The following is a 15845-nucleotide window of genomic DNA, read 5'->3' as shown; positions in this document are numbered from 1 at the left end:
GCCTAGCCTGGTCTCCAGTTTCTGACTGGAGTTACCAAGGCCAAGAGAACTGCTAACCATTGAGCTGTAAGTAATTTGCTTTTGAGAAGTAAATAGAACCTTGCCAGTAGAGACCAGGGGTGTGGCCAGTAGTTCTTTTCCCAGGCTCCTCCCCCCTCCAAATGACCTTAACCTCCTTTCATAGCTGGACTGCAGCCAAGCCCAAACTAAACAATGCTCTCAACCTCATTGGCTCTTTTGCCTCACAGCCACTGCCACCCCCAAGTGGCTAAGGCCTTCCCACCAGGCCTCTCAGTGGAGTCAAGGTTTCCTAACTACTGAAAGAAGAGTGAAAAGTGTTGGTGGGCTTTGAAGCACCTGTATTTGGTTCCTGCAAATGGAGGCGGGGAAGGGTCTTTGACCAGGGGTGAATGAACATCTTTAAGTGACCCAACAGAGGTCAAGAAAACATGCTTTTGGTAACTGTCCAAGACCTAATTGGTGTCACTCCAGATTTCAGGATGGATGTCACCAGCATCTTTGGAAACTTCCAATGGATGCCTTTTTGTCTACAGTGAAAAGAAGTAGCATAAAGTTCTGGTAAGGCATTAACCTAGCCAGCCTGCTAACAAGTGAGAGTGAGGAATCACGCCAGTGTGGTAACTTTTGCTCCATAATGACCCCAGATCAGGGTCAGCTACTCCAACTCTGTAAGATAGGGGCTGGAAACTGAACTACAGAGAATAGATATATCCATTGGGCTTTTCCTTCACCCAGCCTGAAGGCAAGGCTGTCTCCAGATGTGGAGGCAGGAGCAAGGCAAGGCTGCTACAAAGAGTACTAATATTGCAGGGAGGTGAGTGCTTCTCACATGAGAACTACCTAATTTCTCTACCAGTTCAGTGGGAAAATTGCTCACACTTTTGTTCATGGAATTATAACAGCCCTTTTTTACTGAGCACTTTATGCCATGCACCATAAATCCTGTGAGGACAAGTACTGTGTCCATCTTGCTCAGTGATGCATCCTTATCCCCTGTCATATGATAGGCATTCCTATATCACTGAATAAACCAAACAGGTAAAATAGGAATTTGGTGGAAGAAAGAGGAGGTAGGAGCTATTAAGACTTGGTGTGCCCTACATAGGATTCTTAGCACAACCTACAAAGCCTAGTTCCCTCACCTATAAAATACAGATTACAGGTTAAATTGATTTTTTTCATCAAATCTTTATTGAAGATACACAATGTACAAGGCACTGGGTTTTTTGTTTGTTTTGTAGTGCTAGGGATCAAACTTAGGGCAAGTGCTCTATCACTGAGCTAGTTATATGCCCTGCCCAAGGCACCATTCCAAGCCAAGAATACATTGGTGAGTGAGGCCCCTGCTTTTCCATTCTATTCATCTTACATTCCAGGAGAGGGAAGTAGACAATGAAGCAAATAAAAGTTTCCAGAACAGGATAAGTAGGTGGTGTTAAGTGCTATGAAGAAAGTAGAAGAGGGGATGGGACACTACAGTGTAGTAGTTGTGGCTGGGTAGTGGGGGGTGGGGGGGGTGGGGAAAACAGGACCTCTTTGAGCAGGTGACCTCTCCGAATATAGTAGCCTGAGCAAAGAGTGGTCTGGAGGGCTGTGGGCATGGCTCAAGTGGTAGAGCACCTGCTCAGTAAGCATGGGGCCCAAATCCCAGTTATCACCAAAAGAAAAAAAAAAGGTAATCTGGTGGTAGTGTTTCAAACAGAGGAAAGAGCAAGAGCACAGTCAGGCAAGTTCAAGGAACAGAAATGATGTAACCCTCTTGAATTCTAGGATTCTAGAAATAGTGATGCATGCCATTGTTCAGGTTAGGAATTTGTGCTAAACTGTTTTCTTGGTGATGTGCAATATTTGCTTCTTAACAGAAGTGTCTGGGAGGTGTAGAGCCTTTCTGGAGCCCTGGGATATGGCTGTCTCACTTGCTTTCCACAGTTCTGATAGCTCAGCTGGGCTCCCTGTGCTGATGCAGGCTCCATTTTAGCTGCAGACTGTAAAAACAGACTAAAGAGAGCTTTCTCCTTCACCTCTTATTCACAGCCTTGGAGTCCCAGAACCCTCTACCATTCCACCCTGCCACCTTCCAATCTGAAAAGCCAGGGAGCTCCAGCTTAGCAAATTCACCTTCCTTGTTTTCCTGCTTTTACTGTCGGAGCAGGGGCCAGAAAATGAAACAGGAAACAGAGCGGAAGAGGAGGGGGTTGGGTAGCTGGGAAGGAAAGGAAAGAGAAATTGCAGGAAAGTGGAGCTGAAGGTCTGGACAAAGTTCTACCTCTAAAGGGTGATAGCTGGGCTTTTAGAAAATATTCTCAATTGTCAAAATAGACCTCCTGGCCTTTTTACAAATAAGATTTGCGAGAGAATGTGGTGTGAACTGACAGATCCCTGAGAATGCCTATCTTTTTGCCCTCGTGAATTCACAGAGCAAGGACAGTTCATTTCTGTTTTGTCTTTGTAAAGTGTTGCTTGGAGTCTCATGGGCTTCTAGAGATTCAAGTCACAACCTTGGGCTGCACTCACAAGTGTGCCCGGAGGCTTTGCCATTTCACTCACAGGCCTCTGGAGCTGAGGAAAATGTGTGCCACTGAAAAGGCTGGGGAAGTGGCCTTCTAAACTCCATTTTTTCCTCCTTTTCCACCACATGACCATTAAAATGTTCCATGCACTACCTTACACACAACTATGGGGGGCGGGGGGCACGTGGTACACTTTAGGTCTCAGGATCTAAGTGAGTTATAATCAGATGTGGTTCCGGACACGCAGAGAGCTGCCGTGCGCAAGTTTTCTTTGCCTGGAAAGATAGCAACCATCAATTTGTTCCCACCCACATTAGTGGCTGTTGCAAAAGATAAACCCCTCCCTCAGCCAGGGCTGTGGCCAGAGGCAACCCAGACCCTTAGCTGCATTTGGAGGGCAGATAACTGAAACCACAGAAGGCTTTCGAATCCTGAGAAACAAGAAATCCACCAACGGAGAAGGATTTATTATCTGTTTCCTTTAAGGAGGGTGCAGAGTTGTTCTAACAGTTTCCGTTACAGGGTTGCCCACTGGCCGCACCTCCCTAACAGACGGTTTTGTTGAGTTAGCTTCCTTTTTTCTTCTTTTTTGGCCCCACTTCCTACGACAGAAACTGCTTGAAGTGAGAGAAGACAAAAGAGTCCTGGGGGGGCAGGGGTCCTTCATCCTCTGAGGACTAAAGCAGGAACGAGGTCCCCGGTAGCCAGAGGAAGGGAAAGTCAAGGGGGATCCCCCACTTTCTTCACACCCAGGACGCAGGATGCCGCTGCTTGCCACAGAAACCCCAACAAGGCTTCTCTTTGACTATTCAGAGAGTATCTATTGTGTATCAGGTCCTGTGCTGAGCTGTTGTTGCCTGACTGGAGGGCAAGCACGGGTCTGGCTTCTGTGAGGAAGCCGCAGGGCAGCCCCCAACTACGAGCCTCCGCCCACACATGGGGAACGCTGAACGCTTGTGGGATGGAACTAGGGCAAGAGCACAGATCCTGACACAGCAGCCCGGGCGCAATAACTGAAGGTAGAGGAGGGCAAAGTGCGAGAGGTAACTCTTCAGGTGTCACCAAGGCGGGAAGGTGTTACACAGACCGGCGCGGAGCAGTGCTCTCTACCCGGCTCGCCAGGAGTCAATATGGCTGCCGCGGAGGGAGGCGTAGCAGCTCCAAGTTCGGGCAGGAGCGGGGCGGGGCCGCCGTCAGCGGAGACAACGCGCAGGCGCAGGACGCTTGGGCCCCGGATGGAGGTACTTTGGTTCGGGCCCCGTCGGGGAGGTTCAGAGGGGCGAGTGCAGAGCACCCCGCTCCAGCTCTGGAGCACTGGAGTTCTGGGTAGAAGAAGGCTGTCAAACTGAGGCCGAGAGAAATGAGGCGAAGGCTGAGGAGAAGAGCGGGACCCCGCCCCTCCGCCATAGCAGCCTCCGGCGCCGCCTCTTCCTTTATAGGCTCCCGCCCTCTTCTGCTTCCAGCTTGTGGCCTATTCGGGCCCTGCTGGCTCCCTCGGGGCTAACCTTTAGGCTGTGACTCCTTCGGGGCGAGGGTCGATGCCCCGTCCCCGGTAGGGACTGTGTCCGAAAGGAGCAGGGCAAAACGGGCTCCGGGCATGACGGGGGTGGCAGAAGGCGACTCTGTCTCGGGACGGCCCGCGAGGCCTTTGGTCCTGAGTCAGAGCGACTTCATCCCACCAAGGATATCAGCCCTACCCAGAGGGTCCAGGGCTCCAGTTAAACAGGCTTTCCCAAATTCTCAGACAGGGCCCACCTTCGGTAAGCATAGCAGAAAGAGCATGCGCTATGTTTGGAGGAAGTCCCGGACTAGGCGTTGGAGACCTGGGTTATAATCCTGATTTGGGAAGAGGTTTCAGAAGCGAAGAATATTAAACTCTAAGTAGTCTTGGGTGTGTCACTTGGCCTCAGTGGGCCTCAGTTTTCACATCCATAAAATGGCGATGGTAATTATACTAGCTCACAGTGTCTAATGAGATCTCTGCAGCCATTTATCTCATGGGAAAATAAAGGAGTGAAACTAGTTGATCCGTAAGCACCCCAGTAGGTAAAAGAGTCTGTGACTTGGCAAGGGGTTTGATGGGGAGTGAGGTTGGCAAGTAGCTAGAGAGAGAGTTGACTGGCTTTCTTTTGCTTTTACTACTACAAGTGTGGGCAACAAATCTGTTCGCTGAGACTAGAGCTTGACTCTGCAAAGAGGAAAGGAAGAATGCAAGTCTGGTCAAGATGCAGAGGTGGGTTAAGTGCTTTTGTGTTCCCAGCCTCTCTCCTGCATGTGGGTGGGAAGCCAAATAAAGAAAAAAAGTGAATTCACCCTAGTACAGAGGAGTGTGAAGTTGGGTGTGTGTGTTTCTGTGATTTCTCCCAATTTAGCGAGTCAGATGTTGGAGATACTGAATAGATTCATAAAATACCATTGCTCTCTGGGGTTTTCAGAAACTTGCCTTTAAACTGAATTTTCATGAGCAAACCGGTGTGGATTGGGGGCCCCTTCTCTTCCTCCTGGCCTCCTAGTGATGGACACAGGGCGCCCTCTTGTGCCAAGGAAAGGGTACTGTCAGTCTTGTTCCTTTTCTGGAAAAATACTACTTTTCTGTGGCTTCTTTGACTTTGTCATCTTACTCTTATGATGAGAAGAATATTTGAGTGACTTTATATCTAGAATCAGCGAACTGGTGATGCTGTATCCTGTCCCTCATTCATAACACAATGAGGAGCTTAAATGCTTATTTATATGCTAGGCTCTGGGGAAATGGTTGTGTTATAAAACCTGTGTCCTTACAAGCAACCTAAATAAGCAACAGCAATAGAGATGACAAAACAGGGGGCAGTAAGAGTATAGTCTATTGAGAATCAGAGCATTCCAGAAATAAGTAAAACCTTAAAGGTTTGGTAGATGCTAACCCAGCTAAGGGAAGAAAGAAGACTGTTCAGCCGTTTTTTAAAATATCTTAACTTAAATACTTCTTTTTTTTCATTTTAGGCATAGTCCTTCACCCAAATTCTGATGTTATTGCCCTCCTTTCTGATTTCCCAGGCTGATGTTTGAAAGTTCTATAGGAGCATTGCTAACTTTTAACCTAAGGAATTATAAAGTAATACTTAAAAGTGCATTCCTTGCCTCAGAACAGCTTTGAATTGTTTATACATTGCTTCCACTCCAATAGAGATGGGAAATAACAGTTTTCTTCATCCCTAGTAGTAGATTCTGTCTTCCTTCTAAGTTTGTTTTAGCAATGGGAGCTGGCTGAAGTCCTGCTGAGTGGTGGTTTTCTTTTCCTTCTCCACTTAATTTAACAGACCAGCTGAACACACATCAGAGCGCTAAGCTGGCCTGTGTAGTCATTATGGGCTTTTAGTATGGTTCCGTATCCCACTTTTGGGACTCTGGTTTGGGAGCTAGTTTATTATTCTGGGCAAGAGGGAAAGGGCACACACCAAATAATAGCAACCACAATGTAGACTTGTGTAGCACTTCACACATTAGACCATTTCAGCATGACAAGTTTGTGAAGAGAGTCTGATTCCATTTTATGCATAAAAAAATGAGGCTCAGAGGAACTAAATGAGAACATGAAAGTGAGATTCAGGTCTTGAACCCAGATCTTTAGTTCTTACATGGGAGCACTCAGTAGATTCTTACAGGTTTTCTGTGAACTTAGCTTTCCGAACTTCATGCTTATCTGTATGGAACTTGTTCAGTGGGAATACAGTGCTTCAGGGTGATACCCTGTGGTGCCATCTGCCTTCAAGATGCTCTTCCTTCTGGGAAGTAAGGTGGTTACGTTTGCCATAGTAATGCTGAAGAAGGAGGTTCCTATAAAGAATGTTTTCAGTAATTTGCTTTCAACCTATGTGTGATGTTTTCCTCCTTGATTTTTGGAGTTTAGAAGCCTGAGGAAGCTCAGTCCTAATAGCGAATCACCCGGATTCCTGGTGAGGGAAGGATGTGGCCCCTGGATCCATCCCGAAAAGAGGTGCTGAGGTTTGCAGTCATCTGCCGTGTCCTGACTCTGATGCTACAGGTAGTCTCTGGTCCTTTGTTCTGAACATGCCATTCCTACCCGCCTGGGCTAGACATGAAGAATAGTTCACATCTCTCCACTTCTCACATGTGCCTCTCCATATGATTGGAACCATAGCGACATAGACTTTATAGCTAAAACGTGAGCAGGAATCATAGAAACAGTATTAATCCCCTATTTTACACATGAAGCAACACAGGCCCAGAAAGGCTAAATTATTTCCCCAAAGCTACATGGCAAGGTAGAGAAGGGGCAGCATTAGACCCCAGGTTTCCTACCTCCCAAGCTAGTGGTCTTTCCAACAGACCGTAATTATTTAATGGCATTTCCAACAGACGGGGATGCTTTTTGTGTGTGACAACTAAAGTATTGCCCGGGTGCCCTTACCAGGAGACTGAACACTGTGTTAGTCGGCTAAGTAGGAGAGAGGAGGCACTAAATAAGTCCTGAGACCATCTTGTACATTCATTCATCAGTAATGGCTCCTCCTCTTCCCCCAAGTGTCTGGCCTTGCTGCTTCACCCACTCACCATTCTCAGGGCAGTGTCCTTTTGCAACTCCCTTATTCTTGTGGCTGCCCTTGATACATGTTTTCAGATTTATGTATGTATATATATTCAGTGCCTAGCACAGTACCCAGTGCTTACTTAGTAGGGCCTCAGTATATATTCATAAATGAGTAAATGTTGTTGAATGTATATCAACACCCTAGAGATGTTATATTAGCAAAATTATGCGTGCCTTTTTATTTTTTTTTTTTTCACCAGTTTCATTCTGTCTGAGGTATCTTGCTGGTTCCTTGTTGAAACCTGCTTTCCTCTCTTCCCCCACTATATGGTGCATAGCAGCCTCTGATTGGTTCCAACGTTTAGTTAGTGTCTTCAATTTAGAGACTAGGGCTGTTATCTGTGACCGTCATTCCTGTCCCAATTGTTTTCACTGTTTGAAGTTGCCTGATAAGGAAACTGACAGAAAGAGAAAGAGCTTTAAATATGAGGCTATGCTGGCCAGGTGCAGTGGCACACTGTAATCCCAGGTACTCAGGAGGCAGAGATCAGGAGAAACTTGGCTCAACTTGGTTCAAGACTAACTTGCACAAGTTAGTGTGACCCCATCCCAACAAACAAAGCAGGTGTGGTGGCATGAATCTGTGGTACCAGCTACGTGGGAGGCATAGGTAGGAGGATTTTGGTATGAGGCAAAAACTCAAGACCCTACCTGAAAAATAACTGAAGCAAAAAGAGCTGGGGCTCTTTAAGCTGTGGCTTAAGTGGTAGAGTGCCTGCCTACCAAGTATAAGGACCTGAGTTTAAGCCTCAGTACCAGTAAAAAAGAAAAAAAAAAAAAAAAGTGTTCGTAGGGGGCTATGCTCCTATTGCCAGGCTATGCAGATTGCTCTGAAGCAGCGTGAGCTGAGCTATTGACAGAGCCAAAGGAACCATGCAGATCAGCACCTGGGATAGGGAACCAGGGCAGCTGGACTCTCATTCAGTGTGCAATTTTGGAAACAGTGTATTTCTTCAAGCTCTTGATGTTCATTCAACCACCAGCGCTATTCTAAGTACCCATTCCAAGAACTGTGCTAGGTAGTGTGTGTAAAAGGTCATGTTTTCTGTTACATAGCTTGCAATCTAATGTGGCACAAAGACATTTAACATATATCCATAAATGCTTTATCATTCCTCCTTCTTCCCCACTACTTCAGCCTTAAAGCTCATGCCATCAGATATATGCCTAGCTTCGTCTCCATCAATGACAGTTATTTACTGAAAGTTGCCTGGTTCTCTGTCACTCTTTCTGATACCTTTGTGGTTTCAATATTAACAAAGATAATACATGCAACACCCTTGTCTCTCACTCCCTTGTCTGATGATCTTGTCCTTACCATCCAGTAATGCCCTGTATCCAAAACTCTTGCCCAATAATATCAATTTTAAGCATCGCATTTTCTGACCACTGTGTCCTCTCTTTGAAGTTCCCTCATATTATCCTAACTCTAATAGTTCTTCCATACTCTCAGGGTGGAATCCAATTATCCTATCATTATTTCACTGCTCCTCACCCACCTTGTGATTTCTTACCTAGCTAAGAGTCCATGGTCCATCACGATAATCAGTCCCACTCAGCTTTCTTGCTCCTCTCTCCCTATGTTTGTTCGTTTGTTTGTTTTTGCAGACTTGGGTTTGAACTCAGAGCCTACACCTTGAGCCATTCCACCAGCTCTTTTTTGTGATGAGTTTTTTCTGAGATAGGGTCTTGTGAACTATTTTGCCTGGTCTGGCTTGGAACCAATATTTTCCTGATCTCTGCCTCCTGAGTAGATAGGATTATAGACATAAGCCACCAGCACCAACCTTCTGTTTTGTTTTCTGTGGGACTGGGATTTGAACTCAAGGCTTTACACTTGCTAGGCAGGTGCTCTACCACTTGAGCCATGCATCCAGCCTTCTCCCTGTGTTTTATTCACAAGACAAAAGTCCAACATTGGTTAAATCCAATTTTCTGCCTCCTTCATGCTTGTGGCTAACCAGAGAAAAACACACAACTGTAGAAAGTAGTCTTTTTTTTTTTTGTACGAGAGCTTGAACTCAGGGTCTACACCTTGAGCCACTCTACCAGCCCTATTTTTGTAATTTTTTTTTTTTTTTTCCCAGAGATAGGTCTCATGTACTAATTGCCCAGACTGGCTTCAAACTGCGATCCTCTTGATTTCTGCCTCTCAAGTAGCTAGGGTTACAGCTACTACTGGCACCTGCAGTACTTTTTTTTTAATTCCCTATGTGATTCCAGTGCACAACCTATTTTGAGAATCAAGGTCATAGGTAACTTATTTTACATTTTCTTCTTTCTCTAACAAATCTCTAACAATTTTCTCCCAGTACTTCTAATTGATAACTTGCTTTTCTGAATGAAAAGTCAGGAAAATTGAAGGCATCAAAAGAGATCTTCCACATGGCTTCCACCATATCTGTCAACCTACCTGTATCTGCCTGTGTGCCTTCATTACTGAAGGTGGGAGGGACTGCCTCCTCTTCTGTAGGGCTAGCTCTGCCACCTGTCTTGCAGATTCCATCCCCTATTGTTTGCCCAGCTATTACTCAATGGTTTCCTTTTCACTAGATTACTCCCAGTGACATACAAACATTTATTTCCCACCATAACAAAATTTTGTTTTCTTTACTCCATATTGTTGTATACTTTCTACCCCATTTCTCTGCTCTCTTTTACAGCAAAGCTCAGAATCATCGTCTGAAGGTTTGGAATACAGTTCTGTGGTAGAGTTTAGCATGCTGAAGGCCCTAGGTTCAATCCCCAGCACTGCAAAAACAAAATGTCTATATGCATTTCCCTTTTCTCTTCCTTCAACCCAGGCTAAGAGGCTTCTCTCTCCTCCACTCCATTGAAATAGCTCTTGTCAAAGTCATGACTATTGACATTCACATTGAGTCCAGTGGTCAGTTTTCAGTCCCCATCTCACTTGACCTGCCAACAGCATTTAACAGAGTTGCTCACTCTTGATCTTCACTTGGTTCTAAGACACTGTGCCTTCCTGCCCCTGCCCCAACCTCACTGACTGTCCCTTTTTTATTTTCATGCTGGATCCTCACCTCCTTTCTAGCCTCTAATGTTGATGTATCCAGGGCTCTGTCTTTAGATCTCATCTTTTCTCTACCTACACCTTCCCCTTATGAAATCTCCTTCAGTCTCATACCTGTAAATACCATCCTTACACTGAATCTCTCTTCTTACTTGCACAATTATACATCTCACACCTGGTTGACTTTTTGCATTACAGTGTCCAACTTAGACTTAGCTAAAACTGAGCTTCTGATACTGCCCCAATAAGTCTGTTCTTCATTTATTAAGTGGTAATTCTTTTCTTTCAGTCACTCAACCAAAATCCTGGTTCTCCTTCATCCCACAGGCCCTCTTCAATGCCATCATTCCAGATCACCATGCAGAAGCCTTTTCTCCTCCCCGCCTGACCCTCTCTGGCTCTGTGGACCAGCTTGTGGAAGGTCTTCTGGGTGGCCTCTCTCGCTGGGATGCTGAACACTTCCTGTTCATTGCGGAGCATGGCTACCTCTATGAGCACAACTTTGCCTTCTTCCCTGGCTTCCCTTTGGCCTTACGGGTGGGGACTGAACTGTTGAGACCCTTGCAGGGCCTACTAAGCCAACGGAGCTGCTTGCTGATTTCAGTAGCATTGCTCAACTCCTTGTTCTCCGTGCTGGCCACAGTTGCGCTTCATGACTTGGGGTGTCTGGTTTTGCACTGTCCCAGCCAAGCCTTTTATGCAGCACTGCTCTTCTGCCTCAGCCCTGCCAATGTTTTCCTGGCAGCTGGTTACTCAGAAGCTTTGTTTGCCTTCCTGACATTCAGTGCCATGGGGCAGCTGGAGAGGGGCCGAGGCTGGACTAGTGGGCTCCTCTTTGCTCTTGCCACTGGGGTACGCTCCAATGGGTTGGTCAGTATCGGCTTTCTCCTGCATTCCCAGTGCCGAGGATTTTTCCGTTCTCTTGTAGTGCTGAACCCCCTGAGACAGCTCTTTAAACTGCTAGCCTCTCTGTGCTTGTCAGTGCTCACACTCAGCCTTCCCTTTGCCCTCTTTCAGTATTATGCCTACACCCAGTTCTGTCTACCAGGCTCAGCCCACTCCATTCCTGAGCCCTTGATGCAATTGGCTCTGGACAAGGGTTACCGGATCACAGATGGAAATCTGCCGCCATGGTGCTCCTGGGACCTTCCTCTAATATACAGCTATATCCAGGATGTCTACTGGAATGTTGGCTTTCTGAGATACTATGAGTTCAGGCAGGTGCCTAATTTTCTACTGGCTGCACCTGTGGCTATCCTGGTTTCCTGGGCAACCTGGACATACATGACCACCCACCCTTGGCTCTGCCTTACCCTTGGATTGCTAAGGATCAAGGACAGTAAGACTGTCGAGAAGCCCCCTCAGGGCTTTCTCAGTCCACAGGTGTTTGTGTATCTGGTCCATGCTGCAGTGCTGCTGCTGTTTGGAGGTCTGTGCATGCATGTTCAGGTGAGGTGGATTTCTGCCTAGATTAAGAATGTGAATACTGGCAAAACCCCAAGGACAGAGAAAACAAGTAACTTTTTCCATTTGAGTGATCTGTACCTAATTTACTCTTTCAACAAGTATTTGGGGGTTTTCGTTCTGTCAGACCCTGGGTCAGACTTCTGAGGATAGAATACAATAAGTAAGGTAAAATTACTGCCTTAGTGAGCCTTGTGGTATAAACAGGGAAATACACATTCAACAGATAAAAATTACAGTACAGTGATGGAAGGTTTGCCATTTTGAGATTAAGATAAAGTACTCAGTGCAGAGTATTAGCCTAACATGTAAGAGAGAGCCTAGGTTCAGTCCCCAGCATGGGTGGGAGGGGGTTATGAAAGCAAAGAAGTAGTGACTAACTCAGTGAAGTAATTGAGGAAGGCATCATATTGAAGGTGGGTCCTGAAGAGTAAGAAGGAATTCTTCATATAAGAAGCAGAGAAGCAGAGCTGGCACAGTGGCTCAGGTGTGGCTCAAGTGGTAGAATGCCTGCTTAGCAAGCATGAAGCCCTGAGTTCAAACCTCAGTACCACCCAAAAAAGAAAAAGGAACATTCTAGTTATGAAATGACCTGATTCAACAGAAGTGTAGGAACAAGCATTGAGGATATCTCGGAGGACCTTCCCCTAATATACAGGTCTACTCATGTTAGCTTCTGAAGTTTCTCTGAGCTCAGGCAGGTGCTATTTTCAGAAGAGATACCTTATCTAGTATTTGTGGGTGGTGGTGACAATACAAAGGATTAGAAGGGGTTTGATCTCATGTTTGACTTTTTGTTCTTAGCCATGGCTCCAGTTTTAACATCTCCCAAGTAAGTCTTTTGACTCCATACTGACCTGTCCCCCTAGACATGGTCTGTCTCTTGGAGGCCTGTGTTGGCTGTTTGTGAAGTTCTCTGAGCTATGTGGATAATAGGCACAGGAGAAATAGAAAGTAGCATTCTGTTTGTGACTAGATTAGCTAGTAGAGTGAGTGCCAACCAGGCTCAGAGTTTCCAGGTTGGGTGAGGTTGGCCATTTGGCGACTTGGTTCTTAACTCCTCTAAGAGTGAGAAGGTTAGAAAGAGAGCCTTCTTAGGTTTCCAAGCTCCGAGTTATAGTTTCGAGTCCCTGGCCCTGGGCTAACATTAGACCCCAGAGAGTTTTCAGTATTCATTGGCCACTTGTGTGATTAGCCGGAGACTATGTTTATTTGTAACCTGGAGCTTGCCTTAGTGGTGTCACACACATCTTTAAATCTTTATGGTTTTTTTGAGGGAAGGAGTGTTACTGTGGTTTGAACTCAGCCTCTCAGGGTTCTCTTTTGCTAGGCAGGTGCTCTACTACTTGAGCCACACCTCCAGCTGTCACACATACCTTAAAAGACAGATCCTCACTTGTGCTAAATTGCTTTTCCAGTGCAATGTGTTTTTAGTCATGGGGCCATAGTTCACCCAACAACAGAGAAGCCCCCAGGCTGTCCCAGCTTGGGTCACTGACATCCCAATAAATATGTGGGTGTTTCCTCTCATGATTTCTAGGTTCTCACCAGATTTTTGGGCTCTTCCACTCCTGTTGTATACTGGTTTCCAGCTCACTTGCTTCAGGATCAAGAGCCACTGCTGAGATCTCTAGAGATGGTGTCTTGGAAGCCTGGTGCAGAGGACTTCCCACCAGGACAAAAAGTCCCCAGAAATTCTATCATGGGACTCTTATACAACTGGAAAACCTGCTCTCCAGTCACACGATATATTCTAGGTTACTTCCTGACTTACTGGCTCCTGGGACTACTTCTACATTGCAACTTCCTGCCTTGGACATGACCTGGAATCTCAAGAGACAAGCTGGAAGCCAACTTACCCAGACTCAGAAAATTAAAAGACACACTGATACTACCTGCCCTGAGATCATTATTCTACCTAGCTCTCTCTCTCCCTCTCTCTCTCCCTCCTTCCCTCTCTCTCTCTCTCTCTCTCTGTCTCTCTCTGTGGAGGTTGGTTAGGAATGGGAGAAACAGGAGCCACTAAAGAGCCACTTCTGGTCCTGACTGAGACAAGAGCTGGTGACAGTCTACACAAGATAGTGCAAGCCTGTATAGTGTGGTGGTAGTAGGAAAGTAGGATCATGTTCTCTTAAGTGGAACATTGTTTCAGAAGGTTTTTTCCATGATTTACAGATTTGCTTATATGAAAAAATCTTACAAAGATAAGAAAATTAATTAACTTTTAGTTATACCTGTAATGAATTACTTTTTTTTTTTTTTTTTTTTTGGTGGGACTAGGGTTTGAACTCAGGGCTTCACACTTGGAGAGCAGGCTCCCTACCAACTTGAACCACACCTCCAGTCTATGAATTACTTTCTACAAATCACTGGGGAGTTGCAGCCCTACATCACACTAGATCTCATCATCCACAGCATGAAAAAATTGATAATAATAAAAATGATTTGGACAAAAGAGTAAGAATGTGGCTGGAGCCCTGGATCCTAGACCTCTCAGTAAAACTCCATTTATCAGCTGTGGCCACACACCTTGAGCTGATTTCAGAGCCTTAGTTATGTCCTCTGAAACTAGAGAACATGCTGTTATTCCTTACAGGGTAGTTTTAAGTCCTTTTTAGCTCTTAAGATCTTGAGGGCCTCCTTAAACAGAATCATCCCAGTCTAGACACTTCTTTAGAGGCTCAAACATGTAATTTTAGAAGAAAATGTCTCCATTTCTCTTCCTTTCAGTGATTAGAAGAAATTCCTCTACCCCTTGGTACAACACTGAGGAGTAACTGACAAGGGAAGTCAGTGAATATAAAGTGCCTTGCACTGGCAAGGTAACCTTTGGTGACAGGTTTTCCCTGCCCTTCTCAAGTGCCCATGCTTGCTTGGTTGATAGATACGGGTTAGAGGACCTAACACAGCATCATGGATGGGAAAATGTAGGTTAATTCCGAGGTTGCCTAAAATGATATCTGCCCTGCTTCCTAGTGCACATTTGATGGTGAGCCTATCACTAATGGTAGCATGATCACTGACCCTGCTGGGCAATTTTTGCTCATTCCTTAAGCCAGGTAAGAGTGGCTCTGTATCATCATGCTTCTTACTCCCCATTTGAGCCAAAAATTCCAATACGCAGTCTTCAAAACAGATGGGTAATCGGCAGCAGCTTCTGGAGAGCCTGAGAGTTGGAATTTGGACACACTCCCTCTGACCGTGACAGAAAGCTCAACTTGCCAACTGAAGGGAAGCTCCTGGCTGAGGCCCAGTACCCTCTGTGGGAGCCTCTGGCCAGCCTGGCCAATGAACATTCCACCCACTGCTGAAACACAAGCACAGCCAAGCATTTGGTCCAGAGTCAAATGCTTCTGAAAATGTACACACATCAGGGCAGCCGTCTGCCTTCCGCCAAGACACCGACTGCCCTTCTTGGCAAAAGATGATCACCCTTCCCTAGTGTCCCTCCAGCTGGCAGAAACTGCCCTTTCTCCTCAACAGCTGAAATCCAGGGATTTCCAGTCCGTGTGCAGAAGGACCTGGAGTCCTGTCCCAGCTCTCTATTCTTCGCGCTTGGCTTCTTTTTGCCTCATTTTGGGGGATTATCAAGACTGATTGTCCCCTGCTGGTAGAGGTGACTCACACTCCACAGGATTGGTAGGATTTCACTACCCTGGCAGTCTCAGTGTAACCATCACATTAGATCTCATCACCCCCAGGAATCCTACACTGAAGGAACCCAGCTATGTGGACACACCTGGTGCAACTGGAGAAGACTGCAGTTCCCTCTGACCTTGGAAGGAGGTATAGTTGCTGTTCTTTAAGGATCTAAGGGATGGGCTGACTTTATGGCCAGCAGCTGTCCTTTTATCATCCCATTAACAGTTTTTAATAGTCTGGGAGAGGGACATGAAGGGCCCACGGCAGGAAGCTTCCTGTTTACCCTGAAGTCTAACAATGCCGCAGCTGGGTTGGGCGTCTACAATTTCGGAGAAAAGTCATTTCCTTCTGAGACCCTGCTAAAACAGAAACCAGACACTTCATATACCTAGAAGTAGATGCCTTTTTGTTCTTTAATGAGGGTGGAAGGAGAGGGAGGGTTTGACATGTCTTTACCAGTAGTCCCCCTGGAAAAAAAGTCACTTCTTTTCCTCAACAGAACCTCTTGCCTTCATCTAAAAATGTAATGTACAGGCTCAAGAGACTTTAAATTGCTTGAATCTTTCAGCAGTTGTTTATTAACACC

The 15845-nt window shown here is 45.9% G+C and overlaps 1 protein-coding gene across 6 annotated transcripts; it reads left to right on the top strand.

The window, feature by feature from the left end:
• The first annotated feature begins 2908 nt into the window (after positions 1–2908).
• On the top strand, positions 2909–13511 carry Pigv (phosphatidylinositol glycan anchor biosynthesis class V). Of its 6 annotated transcripts, XM_020183213.2 has the most exons (6): positions 3588–3772; positions 4680–4764; positions 6421–6555; positions 10481–10574; positions 11202–11602; positions 13158–13511. In XM_020183213.2, exons 3-6 carry the CDS (start codon positions 6478–6480, stop codon positions 13437–13439), a joined length of 855 nt encoding a protein of 284 aa, XP_020038802.1. In that variant the 5' UTR covers positions 3588–3772; positions 4680–4764; positions 6421–6477; the 3' UTR covers positions 13440–13511. The 6 variants fall into 6 exon arrangements, with proteins under 6 accessions (XP_073936998.1, XP_020038770.1, XP_020038802.1 ...); XM_074080897.1 differs by lacking the exon at positions 3588–3772 and adding an exon at positions 2909–3574 and having other exon boundaries at positions 10481–11602; XM_020183181.2 differs by having other exon boundaries at positions 3584–3772; positions 10481–11602.
• The last annotated feature ends 2334 nt before the right edge of the window (positions 13512–15845 follow it).

Source organism: Castor canadensis, chromosome 7, assembly GCF_047511655.1.
Source record: "Castor canadensis chromosome 7, mCasCan1.hap1v2, whole genome shotgun sequence".
Taxonomy (NCBI): Eukaryota; Metazoa; Chordata; class Mammalia; order Rodentia; family Castoridae; genus Castor; species Castor canadensis.
This window is presented reverse-complemented; position numbering and strand designations above follow the sequence as displayed.